General features: G+C 49.6%; 1 protein-coding gene across 3 annotated transcripts in view; it reads right to left on the reverse strand.

Moving 5' to 3' along the window:
- Nucleotides 1-498: 498 nt before the first annotated feature.
- Cph (BCL11 transcription factor chronophage) overlaps nucleotides 499-13,607 on the reverse strand; it is a 542,370-nt gene continuing 529,261 nt past the window's right edge. For all 3 annotated transcript variants that reach the window (XM_089558315.1, XM_089558314.1, XM_089558316.1), the window contains 3 exons: nucleotides 12,074-12,384; nucleotides 10,387-10,681; nucleotides 499-9,375 (listed from right to left, as the gene is read on the reverse strand). In XM_089558315.1, coding sequence (XP_089414441.1) covers nucleotides 7,787-9,375; nucleotides 10,387-10,681; nucleotides 12,074-12,384 — 2,195 coding nt within the window. In that variant the 3' untranslated portion in view covers nucleotides 499-7,786. The remainder of the gene's footprint in view (nucleotides 9,376-10,386; nucleotides 10,682-12,073; nucleotides 12,385-13,607) is intronic.

Raw genomic sequence — 13,607 nt, forward strand, 5'->3', positions numbered from 1 at the left:
GTGTTAATTTTAATATTTCTATTTCTAGCAAATAAAATGTATGCCAATTTCTTTGTATCATAACAGCGGTGTCAAACTATTTGATATCCCTTCAATGTGCTCTGTTGTTCATTGACCCATAAGGTTTCTTTCCGTATTTCCACTGTTGCTGTATTTCTTGCTTCTTGTTTACCTTATTCACGTTGTTCAATACAGACATGATGCCCTGTATTTATTCGCATTTTGTGCACAGCTGTGCTGCCTCTGTTGCGTCTTCACTGTAATTAGGTGCAGTACTATCTTTATTTCACGGCTTCAACACTATACTAGCTTCCAGGAGCTTTTCTTTTGGCGAGCTACTCCTTGAAGAGTTAAACTTACCATTCTGCAATGCTATTAAGGGCGCTTTCAAGTAGAATGACTCGCCAAGCCAGCGCCTCTAGCCTTCGGTGATGCAAGGTTCGCCATCAGTAAAAGCGCAGAGTAATGAGAAACAATAAAGGCACATGGACTCGTGAATACGATTCCGTTTTTCTTTTATTTAATAAATCCTTCGCGTGATCGCTACTTCGTGAAGAGGGGAGGCAAACTATTCAGATAAACTTCCACGTAATGATAGACAAGTGATGTAAAAACATGGTCTCTTTTTTTTTCAATGAAGACATAATAGCTGGGGACCAACATGTAAAAAAGAAAATTTTCTCACAATGCACAGATATTCTGCTCTCAATGTACATGCACGAAGAAAAAAAGAACACGACGCAGCCAGTACCAACGTTGTACAGCACATAAAAATGCAACGAGGAAGCGCGAAACACAACGGAACATAAAAAAGGGGGGTCAGATTGGAGGGGCATATACAGAAAAGCTAGATTCAACGGCACACAAAGTTTACACATCTATAATGCCCCCTGATGTCTAAGAATAAAGAATATGGTAAGAGGAGGCTGCACAAACTCAGAGCCAAAACAATAAACACGGGACAACAACGGATCACGTGAGAGGCAGACAGTGGGGTAAGCCAGGAACGACATTCACACGAGGGGGCGCTGCGGGCCGCCGGTCACGTGACTCATAACGAGCCAATCACACCGCCGCGGACCACAGTTTCGCAGAAGAACATCGTCTGCATCGGCACAGTGAAGCGTCCACGACTGCAGGGCTTGCAGACGAACGCGCCAGTTCAACAGGAAGTCGCGTTTCGCACGTCACTTCCGGACAGCGCAGTGGCCATGACGTGGGGCCCCGTTGCGTCAGCATCTCTATCGTCGTACACTCAAATTATAGTACCACACATGACAGTTTCAAAACACTGCTGCCACATTTCTCTCTCTCTTTTTTTTTTTTTTCCGCGCGATACATCGGCCCAGGAGCGGAAAAAGATGCACTCTGTTTATATGTATAGCTTTTCTCACCGGATTGTGCACTCGAAGGCTTGACAAAAATCGCCTTCAAGCCAATAGTTTCGCACAAATAAAAAGTGGAAAAAGTCAACTGGACAAACCAAGCACATAGCAAGAGGAGAAAAGGAGTGATGTGCGGAAAAGATGCAACGAACAGCACATGATCAATGCCAAGAAAACAGCAAATGCTTCAGCACACGTGCGATGTACACGGGAGGCACGAAAGAACACGTCACTTCAAAACACGGCATAAACAAATCATAATTTTAACACTCGTCAGGAAGGACAGCACTGAAGTGCTTTTGTCCCACTGCGCAGTTAACTCGATCAACACAGAAAGGCGACTTCGAAGGCATCCTGGCTCCCCTGGGATAACGAAGATGGCTGCTGTCATCATACTCGGCAATATAATTTGTATTCTCTCTTTAGAGGCAGGTTTCGCGACTGATGACTGCCGAATCCAAGCACGCATCAATATGCGTGACAATGAAAGAATGCTTTTCGAATTCGCATTGGACAAAGTGTTGATTTTTAAGTGCACACGATGGCGGCTGTCTTTTTTTCGCCACTAGCCGTCCTTGTATTCACAAGGCCAATTGGCTATGGGCACGTCTAATAGAGTTTAGGTTCAGAATGGTTTTTATGGTTTACGGTTTATGAGGGTTTAACGTCCCAAAGCGACTCAGGCTATGAGAGACGCCGGAGTGAAGGGCTCCGGAAATTTCAACCACCTGGGGTTCTTTAAAGCGCACTGACATCGCACCGTACACGGGCCTTAAGAATTCTGAATTATTAATTGGTTTTTGAGGAAAGGAAATGGCGCAGTATCTGTCTCACATATCTCGGCGGACACCTGAACCGCGCCGTTAGGGAAAGGAGGAAGGTGGGAGGGAAAGAAGAAAGAGAGAAAGAGGTGCCGTAGTGGAGGTCTCCGGAATAATTTCGACCACCTGGGGATCTTTAACGTGCACTGACATCGCACAGCACACGGGCGCCTCTCGCGTTTCGCCTCCATCGAAACGCGGCCGCCGCGGTCGGGTTCAAAGCCGTGTCTTTCGGGTCAGCAGCCGAACTCCATAACCACTGAGCCACCGCGGCGGCCTATATTCAGAATGAGATTTATTGATATCATGATAATGTTTTCCATGCGGCCCGGAATTTAGTTGGAGGTGGTAGGAGGGAAAATTTTTGACAAAATACAAGCCTTGTCTCAAAGAAGGACCAACCGTGTATCCAGGACAGGCATTCGGTCTGATGCAGACATGCCGAGGTCCTAGCTTTCATGTTGATGTGCTGTTTCTCATTCTCTTGCACGGCACAGGTGCGATGCAGGATCACTTTTTTTTTTTTCATCTATATCGTTTGGATTTTCCGTTTTCACTTCACAGCTATGCTTCAGTACCTGGTGTAGGAAAATGAAGCGCTCGCTGTCCCAGAGGAACCAAAATGCCTTCTCGTTACTCAAGCAAAGGCGAAACGGGCAAACAGGCAGGACGAAGAATCTTTTGAGATCGCGCCTCCATTAGTCCGGCAAGTGATGGGGAACCAACCAAACGCAAAGTGAAAGAGGTACCACTAACACAAAATGAGGAGATAAAAGTAAAAAAAAATACAGACCGGTTCAAAAACAACGGCACAACTCCACTTCACAACATTTCGCTGCTCTTCGCCACGCTACATAGCTGAAATTGCATTCCTCCAAAATAAATCTTTGATCAAAGCGTCCGTATTTTCATAGTGTTTGCGAATTCGCCTGTCCAATCGTACTGAATCCAGGTAGTTTTTTAGTGCATTGAAACAGAATTAGCGGCATCAGTATGATAAAAAGTCGGATTTCTGACATCAGGGTAAGAGACAGCAGGATTAATGCTGCGCAAGCTTCGTTTTTCGACACGTACCACTGCATTTGTAAACTGCCTTCAACTAAAATTAGGCTTAAGGCAACTAAAACAATAATCTTCAGCAACATGCAATGATTTGTGCGTTTTACTTCTGCCTACCAAATTACAGGTCCAATATTACTCAATGAATGCCTTCATTGTGCGATTTTAACTAATTAACGAATAAGTGTTGCAAAAGTGCTTCTGTGCTTTCATAACATATCGAAAAAGATTCTTGTAAAACTTATTTCGAACCCATATTTATACCAAGTTCAATATCGGTGAACAAACCACTTAAATTTAGAGGAATAAGCTAAATTCCAGAACTAAATGCCGATCTGAATTACTCGTACAGTTCGGGTGTTTTTTTTGTTTTTTTACGAAGAATATATACACTGCCTGGCATTCTCAACCTGCAGCGTAGCGAAGGGTGGCTGAAGAACTACGCCACGTTAAAGTTAAAGAAACAACCAACTTCAAAGACGAAAAGGTTTTGGTGGGCTTTACAAATATCTATAGATCTCAATCCTTATAGTACAGGGCTAAAATATATATTTATATTTATATATATAATATATTTCCTCTATCGCTTTCTCTCAATATTTCATACACGAACTTGGAAAACATACCTTTTTTTTTACCTCCTTAAGCATAGTGCAGCGTCAGACAAGCGACCGTGCACGACAATATAAACGACCGTGGTTTTTCGTTTTTTTTTTTCCCCCTCCGTGGGCTTCTCACTACATACTCACTCTCATACACAGCGGATAAAACGCGGCCGCCTCGGACCATCGCAACAGACCCGTCACAAGGCGACCTTCTCTTCGCAAAAAATGGCACAACAGTCACGTGACATATGAAGTACAAGGACATATATAACACCGCGCATTAGACACACACAAAAAAAAAGAATTAGAAAGCGGCGAGAACAGAGTAAATAGAGGCGCAGCATTCCGAGATGGAATGACAGCAAGACAGGAGAGAAAGAGGAGAAAAAGAAAGGCAAATGGTGTATGTACAATTCGGAGCACTGACCCAACACTGCATTTGTCGATGAAATGCTCTAACTGTCCTCAGTTATAAGGGAAAAAATGCGAGCGTCTATGCCTGACAGCCGTCAGCAAAGAGCCCACACTAAGAGATGAGCATGCAGAAAAGGGGAGTACCTTTTTCGATAAGACTAATCTGGTCAGTCTCGCGGGTATTTCGCTCGCATCGCTAAGCCTAATATGGCGGCTTGAATTTTTTTTACGTCACTAAGCCTAACATCGCCACTTTCAAGCGTATTTTGGTGACATCCAATCAGGAAACAGCGGGAACTTCCCAGCACTACCTGACCACGTCAGGAGGCGCGATTATATTAACAATTTTCGATATTATACTCCTGCGCGTAAGGAAATTAAAGACAGAACGAATGGTACTGTTCATTTCTCTTTTTGCAAGAACCTCCGATCCCTTTTCTGCAAGTATCCGAAGGCGGGTCTTAGCCATAAGCAGTCGTCGTACAGTGCAGATGAGAATGCATACTGAGAAGAGAAAACAATAAAGACAAAACAAAAAAGGGTACTTCTAAAGGTTGCGGTTGATTAGATCGAGCATGAATTGTCTGGTACAAGTTATGACATATACCCTCTTGATTATAGCGTCAAAACTATTTGCCGCGGCCGTATTTACGCGTGAATGCGTGAATGTGTATGCACGATGACTCGGTATATTCCCTTCTTTTGTACATAAAACGATGCGCGTAGTGAAGTTTCTCCCTTTCATGAATGGATGAGCGTGACGTGCCACTTATATGTCACAAGAGCTCCTCGTGCCTTAAAACACGCTGGTGGGCACGACAGCGATTGCGGTCATTGTGAAGACAGCAGTGTTACAATGATGGGACCCATGAACGATGAGGACATCTCGTCGGCGTTGCCTGTCGCATTTTCTTTAAATATAAACACACATAATAACAGCTCGCTGGGTGTTCACGGAACCCATTGAGCCTAGGGGGCGGCGATCATAAAAAAATTAGGGTTCGTAGCACTGCCGATAGACGGCGTGCCCGCTGCCAAACTGCTAACAAATCAGATGAGAGTCAGCAGCTGCGCCACCCTTCGGCCACAAACTCAGTGCAGTTTCATTGCAGCTGTCAGTGGCAATCTTTGCCATATTTTCACTGAACGAGTGGGCGTAGCAGCTAAGCGGTTGCTTTAAAGCCTCTAAGAGAAGCATTAGGCTAAGTACATTCAAGCGTGTGTGCGCTTTGTAGGCAGATGAAAAATAATCTGATAACGTCACCATGTTCACTACCTGCGGCTAAGCAGTTTAAGGGTCATCCAAGATTATTAGATGTTGAACAAATTCAGGATTGCTGTTATGTGACTAGATACCTGATGTCTTCAACTACTCTGATTTCTGCTTTGAAGCAACTGTCAAGCGTGTCAGCCATACCATAACGCCGTTCTTTAAAACTGCGCAGTTAGGACTGCTTTCGCAACAAAGAATTCGCAGTAATGAACGAAGGACATTTGCCAGAGGGTAATGCAAGATGATAACCCGCGAAACCTGGCATGGCGAATGAAAGCGGTTGTTTTCGGAAATTAATTTACTTGTTCGCTGTCTCTCAGACAGCAAACGCAGGTCTGAAACGCGCGTACGCCCACGGCTGCGCTAAAAAAAAAAAAAAAGTTCAGGCGACAGTTTCTGTCAGTGGTCCCCGAATTAACAGTACAAAAGAGAAAACAAAGGTAATCACACTATTTCCTGCCGCAAAAGAAAGATGCAACTGAAAACGAACAAAGAAGTGTGGGGAAAATGTGCTCAATAAAGGGGCGAAGGGTCACTCAAGGAGAAATAAATTTAAAGGAAAAATGCAGTATTATGTTCTCGAGGTATGATCGCGTCTCTATACGTGCATTTGAAAAAATAAAGACAGATAAAAGAATGTAGAACTGGGTTATTAGGTACTCGCGAATAAACGTGGAAGGCTCTTCGATAAATACTCTCCTACTGACCGCAAAAACAACGAAAGAGGCCGAGGAGTGAGGTTACAATATCGCTACAAACACTGACGTCAAAGGGTGAAGAGTAAAAGAACATGAACTGGTGAGGTTGACAGGGCACCGAGAGGGAAAGGAGCGGTGTGGAAGGAACGCAGTTATTGCACGTGTGAGGAAGCTTACGCGTCAGCTTCCACCATTGGCTGCTGCAGCGAGAACCCGTTGCCAATGGCGCCATCTGTCGCGACAGCGGTGTGTCAACGACTACAGCGACAAGGAAAGCGTGAAGTAAAAAAAAAAAAAACAGAAAAAGTGAACAGGGGAGGAAACATTGTCCCCGAAGCACAAACTTTCACAAGGCTTCAGTATGCACAGACAGGAGGAGACGGCCGCAATCATTATCTCCACGACATTCTCGAACCTCACAATTACTTGAGCTCTCAATAGCTCAGCCGCGGTTCATGCTGCTTTAGTTAACAGCAGCATAGATCGCGCTTGTTTTTTGCGCTGCAGCGAAGGACACTCCATGTTCGAGCGCACACCGGTATGGTTAAGATCGAAATCAGGCGGCACTTCCCGGCTAAGCTCACGGAAGTGCAGATGTAGTTCCTCCGGCGCCAGATTTCAGGCACTTTCGGCGGAGATTAGCTTTCCTTTTTACACACGGGTTGTTTCTCCCAACTAAGCAATGAACCCCAGAATGGCGTCAACCTCTTCGACTTATTAGCAGTGATTGCCATCCTCGGCCTAGACGAGGAAGATGCGCGTCCTTTGGTACGTTTCTTACGCCCATTCGCACAAAACGCGGCGTGACCTAAGAATAAAACCACGAAGAAGTGGCGGCAATAATTAGCGCCTGCAAAATCGGCAAGCTATGCATTAGGATTAAGATGTTCCTCTTCCTCAATATACCTGAGCAGACATGTGCGACAGTTCTCCTCCTATCTCTGTTGTAAACACAATGGGAACAAGGGCTGTACCGAATGCTGATTGAAGTTTCTCCTTAACGCCCATTGGAGCGAAACGTAGAGATGAACACATATATACCCACTGCGGGTACCGCCCCAAGAGGTCCGCGATCCAAAAGACTTTCGCCATTGACAGTTTCCGAGAAGCGCGGAGGACGTATGAGAAACGGGAGCACACCGCCGAGCAGGAGCTTTGTCGAAGATAGAAAAACAAAGTCTTCGAGGAGGCTCACAAGGGATGAGGCGGGCAGGGAAAAGAGCACGGCGTACAGAGCGGATGAGTCCCGAAGAAGACGATGTACAGCACACGCACGCGCTCGCGCCACTAGCCTCAGCGGCGCGACTTGTGATGACTTGGGTATGGCGGATGGGGACGACGGGCTACCACTGCGAGAAGGTCGGTCACCGACGTTACGGCGGCCTCCAGTGTGTCTTCAGTGCAGGAACGACGCGACCCAAGGCGGTCTGACGGCGGTCCGGCGCCACGCGAGCGTGGGGGCCGGCCCCAAGAGTCCTCCTCCGCGGAGAGCCGCCGGCAGCGACGTCGGCGAGGGACGGCCGCGGCGGCGTCACGTCATGTCCTTCGAGTCGGAGTCCAGCGACTGGGCGTTCTGGTTGACGACGCACTTGCGCATGTGCTTCTCCAGCGTGCTGGGCACCGAGAAAGGCATGTCGCAGAAGCGGCACCTGTAGACGTCCTTGCCGACGCGCCCGTGGGTCTTCATGTGCCGCGTCAGCTTGGAGCTCTGCGCGCAGGCGTAGCTGCAGAGCTCGCACTTGTAGGGCTTCTCGCCCGTGTGCGATCGCCGGTGCACCGTGAGGTTGCTGCAGTTCTTGAAGACCTTCCCGCAGTACTCGCACGTGTCGTTGCGCCGGTCCTTGGGCCTGCCCAAGTGGGAGCCCATCAGGGCCAGAGCAGCAGCCGCGCCGCTCGGACCGGGGCGAGGGCTCAGAGTGCCCAGCTTCAGCTCTTTGGCACGCTGCTCGAGGTCGGCGGCCCCCTGCTGGTGCAGGCCGAGGTAGAAGTCACGGTGGGCCATCGAGGGCAGCCAGAGACCGGCGGGAAAGACGTCGCGCTCACCCGGGGCGCCCGCAAGGTCCAGCTTGAGCCGCTTGGCGGCCTCGCCGTCGAAGGCTCCCAGTAGGCTGCCGCCGAAGTCGAGCGCCGCGTGCGGGAGGGCCTTGCCAACGATCTCAGACCCGTTCTCGGCCATTGACGTGTCGCTACTGGGCGCAGCCGACCCGGGTCTCTCCTGCTTCACGGCGTTGCGCAGGCTTCCGCTCTCTTCGAGCGCCTGTCGGTAGGCTTCGCTGTACTGCTGGATGTTGGTGAGGCCGATCTTTTCCATCACCTCGCCGAGGAGGGACTTGCGCTCGGAAGGGCCCGCGGACGAACCGATGCCGCCTCCCCGCACCGTCAGGTCCTCGGCCCTATCGACGCCTCCAGCGCCGCTCTCGTCGTCCAGCTCTTCCTCGTCCTCATCTTCTTCCTCCTCCTCTTCCTCCTCCTCCTCTTCCTCGTCCATCTCCTCTTCCTCCTCCTCGTCCTCCGCCTCGTCGCACGACGGCGCACCGTCTTCAGAGGCGTCGTCGCCGTTGGTCCGCGGGCCACCACCCGTACCGTCCGGCGTGGAACGGGCCGACTCGACGCTCGTGTTGTTGCCCGACCCGGGCGAGCTGCGATGCGTCTTCATGTGTCGCTTGAGCTTGCTCGCCTGGGTGCACGCGTGGTTGCAGATGTGGCAGCGGTACGGCTTCTCGCCCGTGTGCGATCGCCGGTGGACGATCAGGTTGCTCTGGAAGCGGAAGGACTTGCCGCAGTACTCGCACGACTTGAGCTTCGGGGACGCCGCGCGCGACGACGGCGTGCCATCAGACGACGCCCTGGCCAGGCTGGGCGGTGCAGACGTCGCCGTGGGCGTCAGCGGGGCTCCCGTCGTTGAGGTCGCGGTTGCCGACGCTGGGAACGTTGGGGGCGTCAGCTGCTTGCGAGGCGACGAAGGCGCGTTGCCGGCCACGTCCGAAGGACTGGAAGCACCTGCCAACTGCCGGAGCCGTTGCGAGTAGAAGTCTATCTGGGGCTCCAGTGGTGCGAGGCCGAACGGCTGCGTTGCCTGGGGCGTCGACGACGGCCTGAAGCCCTCACGGCCTGCGGCGCCTGCAACACAAAAACACAGGACTTGTTACCTTCTCATAACAGCGGATAACACTATTTGGTAAGGCAAGTTTTATATTCCCATGGCATATAAACACTTCCTTGTTCTAATAAGAATAAGCAAATATATTGATCAATGAAAATTAATGAGTGGGCAAGCACAAAGAACAACTTGGAGTAAATCTCTACACAAATTAATGCGTGGGCAAGCACAAAGAACAACTTGGAGTAAATCTCTACACATCACCCACCATTGTAAGCGCCGCACAGCCACTGCCATCGTTACCTCGTCCAAGGGGAATGCGGAAAAACTGCTGTCCTGCTGTAGACCAATATTTGGTCTCTACTCGGCAAAAATGGACTACTGTTTTTTACCAGCTTCATTATTACTGCGCAACATTTTACAGCCTGTCTCACGCTAATTCAAATACCACAGATTGGTAGATGCAAGGACCTAAGTGTGTTAAGTCTGTAGATATACTGGGGTCATTCTTTTGAAAGCCCTAGCAAATATCGCAACGCTGCTGAACGGAGTCGCCCAGTTAGACTGATATCATACTATATACTCTCATAACTGTCACAGATTGCTCAGAGACATACAGTCTTTGTCAAAAGTTTAGAGCCCAGGGGGTTCACTTCCAAGCTTTATATTGGGACTCCAGGAGCATTCATGGAAGTCCTACATATTGCAGGAGGCAGTACCAGAAACCTTCTCATGTCCAGGAAATTTGGAGCGCTGGAGATCCATTAAGAACGACACACTGTGGCTCAAAAGAAAACCCCCTGGGCTCCAAACTTTTGACAAAGCCTGTACATAGAGTGAGGTTTATGTGCTATGATCCTATGGTCTACTACTCGGGTAGAGGGAGAGGACAATGGAGATGTACGATGGGTGACGATGGAGCGGAAGTAAGCTAAAATCGCCATGTTGTAATTGGTCCTTTGTGAATCAGCCGTAGCTTAACGCCTGCACTCGGTGATATCATTATGGCTGTAGCCCGAACATAGGCTCACCTGCAGCCGCTGCTGGAGACGAGGACGAAGGCGTGGACGCGGGCGGCGTCGACGTGGCCGTCGGCGGCGCCGTGGTGACGGGCGGAGCGGCGGGGACCTGGGGCCGCAGCTGGTCGGCCAGGAGGTCGCCCACGCGGAAGTCGTGACTAGAGGTCCTGCCGAAGAGGCCCGCCGCCGCGCTTCCGAACTGGCGCTCGGATAGCGGCATCCGCAGAAGCTGCAGCGCCGGGTGAGCCGCCACGGGGTCCACGATGCCCGCGAGCGACGGCACGCCCGGGCCGGCCGTGGACGTCACCTGCGTCGTTTTTTTAAGCGCGCAGCGTCCAGTTAGGTGCAGCACTGAACCAGCTATTCAGCCGCGCTGCTGGCGTCAACGAGAACAGATTTGTAGAGGGAGAGACAAGGTTCAGAGGCGAAGGCGGGAAGTTGAGCCACCCTTCATTAAGAAGTTTGTGAGGATAAGGTGCAGAGGCCTTTGTCGTGCAGTAGGCGTAGTGAGGCAGATGATGATGATGATGATTCGGTGAAAGGGAAGAGGGGATAAAAAGGGGACAGAAAGAAGAGAGTCAGGTTAAAAATGAAATAAATTTTCGAGAAAAGGAAAGACACAGTAACAGGCTTGGATGGATGGATGGAAACAACTTTATTACACAAAAAAACATTCGCTGCGGCTTAGCTTGGTTAAGCCCGGTAATTGCAAAAGCAATATCCGTACCTACGCCATGGACAGCTGGTAGTGTAGCTGGTGGTGGTGCTTGTGGTTAGACTTGTGGTGATGCATCGGTTATACAATCCAAACCAATCCAATCCCATTCAATTCCAATTCAATCCACTCCTATCCAATCCAATCCAATGTAATGTGCCGCCGCGGTGGCTCAGTGGCTATGGTGCTCGGCTGCTGTCCCGAAAGACGCGGGTTCGATCCCGGCCGCGGCGGTTGAATTTCTTTGGGGGAGAAATTCGAGGCCCGTGTACTGTGCGATGTCAGTGCACGTTAAAGAACCCCAGGTGGTCGAAATTTCCGGAGCCCTCCACTACGGCGTCTCTCATAGCCTTAGTCGCTTTGGGACGTTAAACCCCATAAAGCAACCAACCAACCAATGTAATGTAATCTAATCTAATTTGAATTAATCCAATCCAGTCCAATCCAGTCCAATCTAATCCAATCTAATGCAATCTAATGCAATCAAGGTCAAATGAAGGTCAATGGTGGTCACCGCCGCGGCACGATGGTGGTCACTGCCGCGGCACGGCAAAGGCGTGAAAGTGCAAGTAGTATTGCTTTCGCAAATGAAGGTCAATGGTGGTCACCGCCGCGGCACGGCAAAGGCGTGAAAGTGCAAGTAGTATTGCTTTCGCAATAAAAAATTCTTCCATGGTGGTCCCCTACTGGTCCAGGAGTCCACGGGCTTCACGTAAAGCCCGATCGACCACCAATTTCTGGCCGGCGGGCTGAGCGGTCCGTAAGGCAGCCTCCAAGGAAGAATGAGTGGGATTGGGGATGAGGGGTACTGCATTGCCTCTAGGCGGACGTCTCAACCGCGCCGTGAGGGAAGGGGTGAATGAAGGAGTGAAAGAAGAGAAGTGAAGTGAAACAAGGAAGGAGAAGTGAAAGAGAAGTGAAAGAAGGAAGGAAGAGAGCTGCTATTAACTGCTATTAAACTAGTCTCTGACTCGAGCTCCTCACCTGTGGTGCGGGCTCCGTGGAGGACGTCGGCGTGGACCTAGCCGACGGCGTGGACGTCGAGCCCACGGGGATGGGCGCCGGCACTGTGGGCACGCAGGCGGTGGAGGGCAGCGGCTGCGAAGAGGACGGCCGGTGCAACAGCGGAGGCGTCGAGGACCGACCGCCGCCCACCAGGGGAAAGAGCGGCGCCACTGCGCTGATGTTGGCGTCCACATAGATCTTGAGGCCGTGCAGGTTCTGGCAGTGCTGCACCAGCAGCCAGGCCGAAGGGAAGGTGTGCTTGCACGTGAAGCACGTGTAGCTGTTGGGCTCTGCGCAGTGAACAGAGAGAGCGGAGGCACAGGTTGAGAAAACATTTTTCACAATAGATTTCGATAGACTTCACAGAAATAGACGAAAAGGAAGAACAGCTGCCAGGAATTATGTTATCTGCCTTGAAAAAAAAAATACTAGTTTGCGTCGATATTCTGTCAACAGATTGGTGCAGCGCCAATTTATTTTAGTCAACTATTTACTGAAGGCAAGGCAAGCGGTCATACACGTCAATCAATCAGAGAGGATGCACTAGGAAACGTATATGGGATGTACAGTCTTTGTCAAAAGTAACCAGGCTGCATGATTTGATTCTAGCTCTTACAGTGGAGCCCTTACAGCTTCCCTGAAGCTGAAATGGTCGTTAAAGGTAAGGACTGGGGGTCTTCTTACCTTCGAGAAACTTTCGGTCTTCAGGAGAGTAACAAGAGCTCCACTATACAAGCTAGAAGCAAACCATGCAGCCTGGTTACTTTTGACAAAGACGGAATGTAACAAAATTAACACAAGTAACACATGAATGCAAGATTTCCTACTTTCTTAGTACACAGCATTTATTTATAAACGTCGCCTCGAAAGTATTCCGTATTAAACGTTAAGCATTCATACTATTCACTCAACCACACTTCACTACCTTAAAACCCCCCGATATTTGGAACATGTCAAATACGCTCTTGTGTGTTGCGAAAAACAAATTTCAGACCAGCATAAGCAAGGAATGACAAGCGAATGCATATATAGTCGAGTTGGCGACGCGATATCACGCTCTTCACAGTCAAGCGGCTCACATTAGGAATAGGCATCTTTGCGGGCCGTTGTGAAACTACCAGTGTGATGTACGACCCAATCGCACTCGCAGAAGCGTTTAGAAATGTTAAGCGCATGTTAAAAACCGCGCCGTTTGTAGCCGCATTTACAGACAATGGAAAGCAGTCGTTACTTTAATGGGCATAGTTTACCTCGGCGTCACCTACAGAAAGCAGGTAATTTAGATGCCCATTAGTTCCAAGCGATTACTTCCGGAATCGTCTCCCTCCGTGAAAACGTCCGGAGTTTCGAAACCGCGTCAGATGTGCATTCTTACGCGTACCCCAACGAATGATCAATGTAGTTCGTCAGGACCACGGAGAGTCTGTACAAGTGTTTACAACAATACACACAGACTAAAAAAAACTGATTAACAAACGCGCCAAGATTCCCGAAGGCTGCAACTACGCGTAGA

The sequence above is a fragment of the Amblyomma mixtum genome, chromosome 8, assembly GCF_055824585.1.
Source record: "Amblyomma mixtum isolate Tamu chromosome 8, ASM5582458v1, whole genome shotgun sequence".
In the NCBI taxonomy this organism is placed as follows: domain Eukaryota; kingdom Metazoa; phylum Arthropoda; class Arachnida; order Ixodida; family Ixodidae; genus Amblyomma; species Amblyomma mixtum.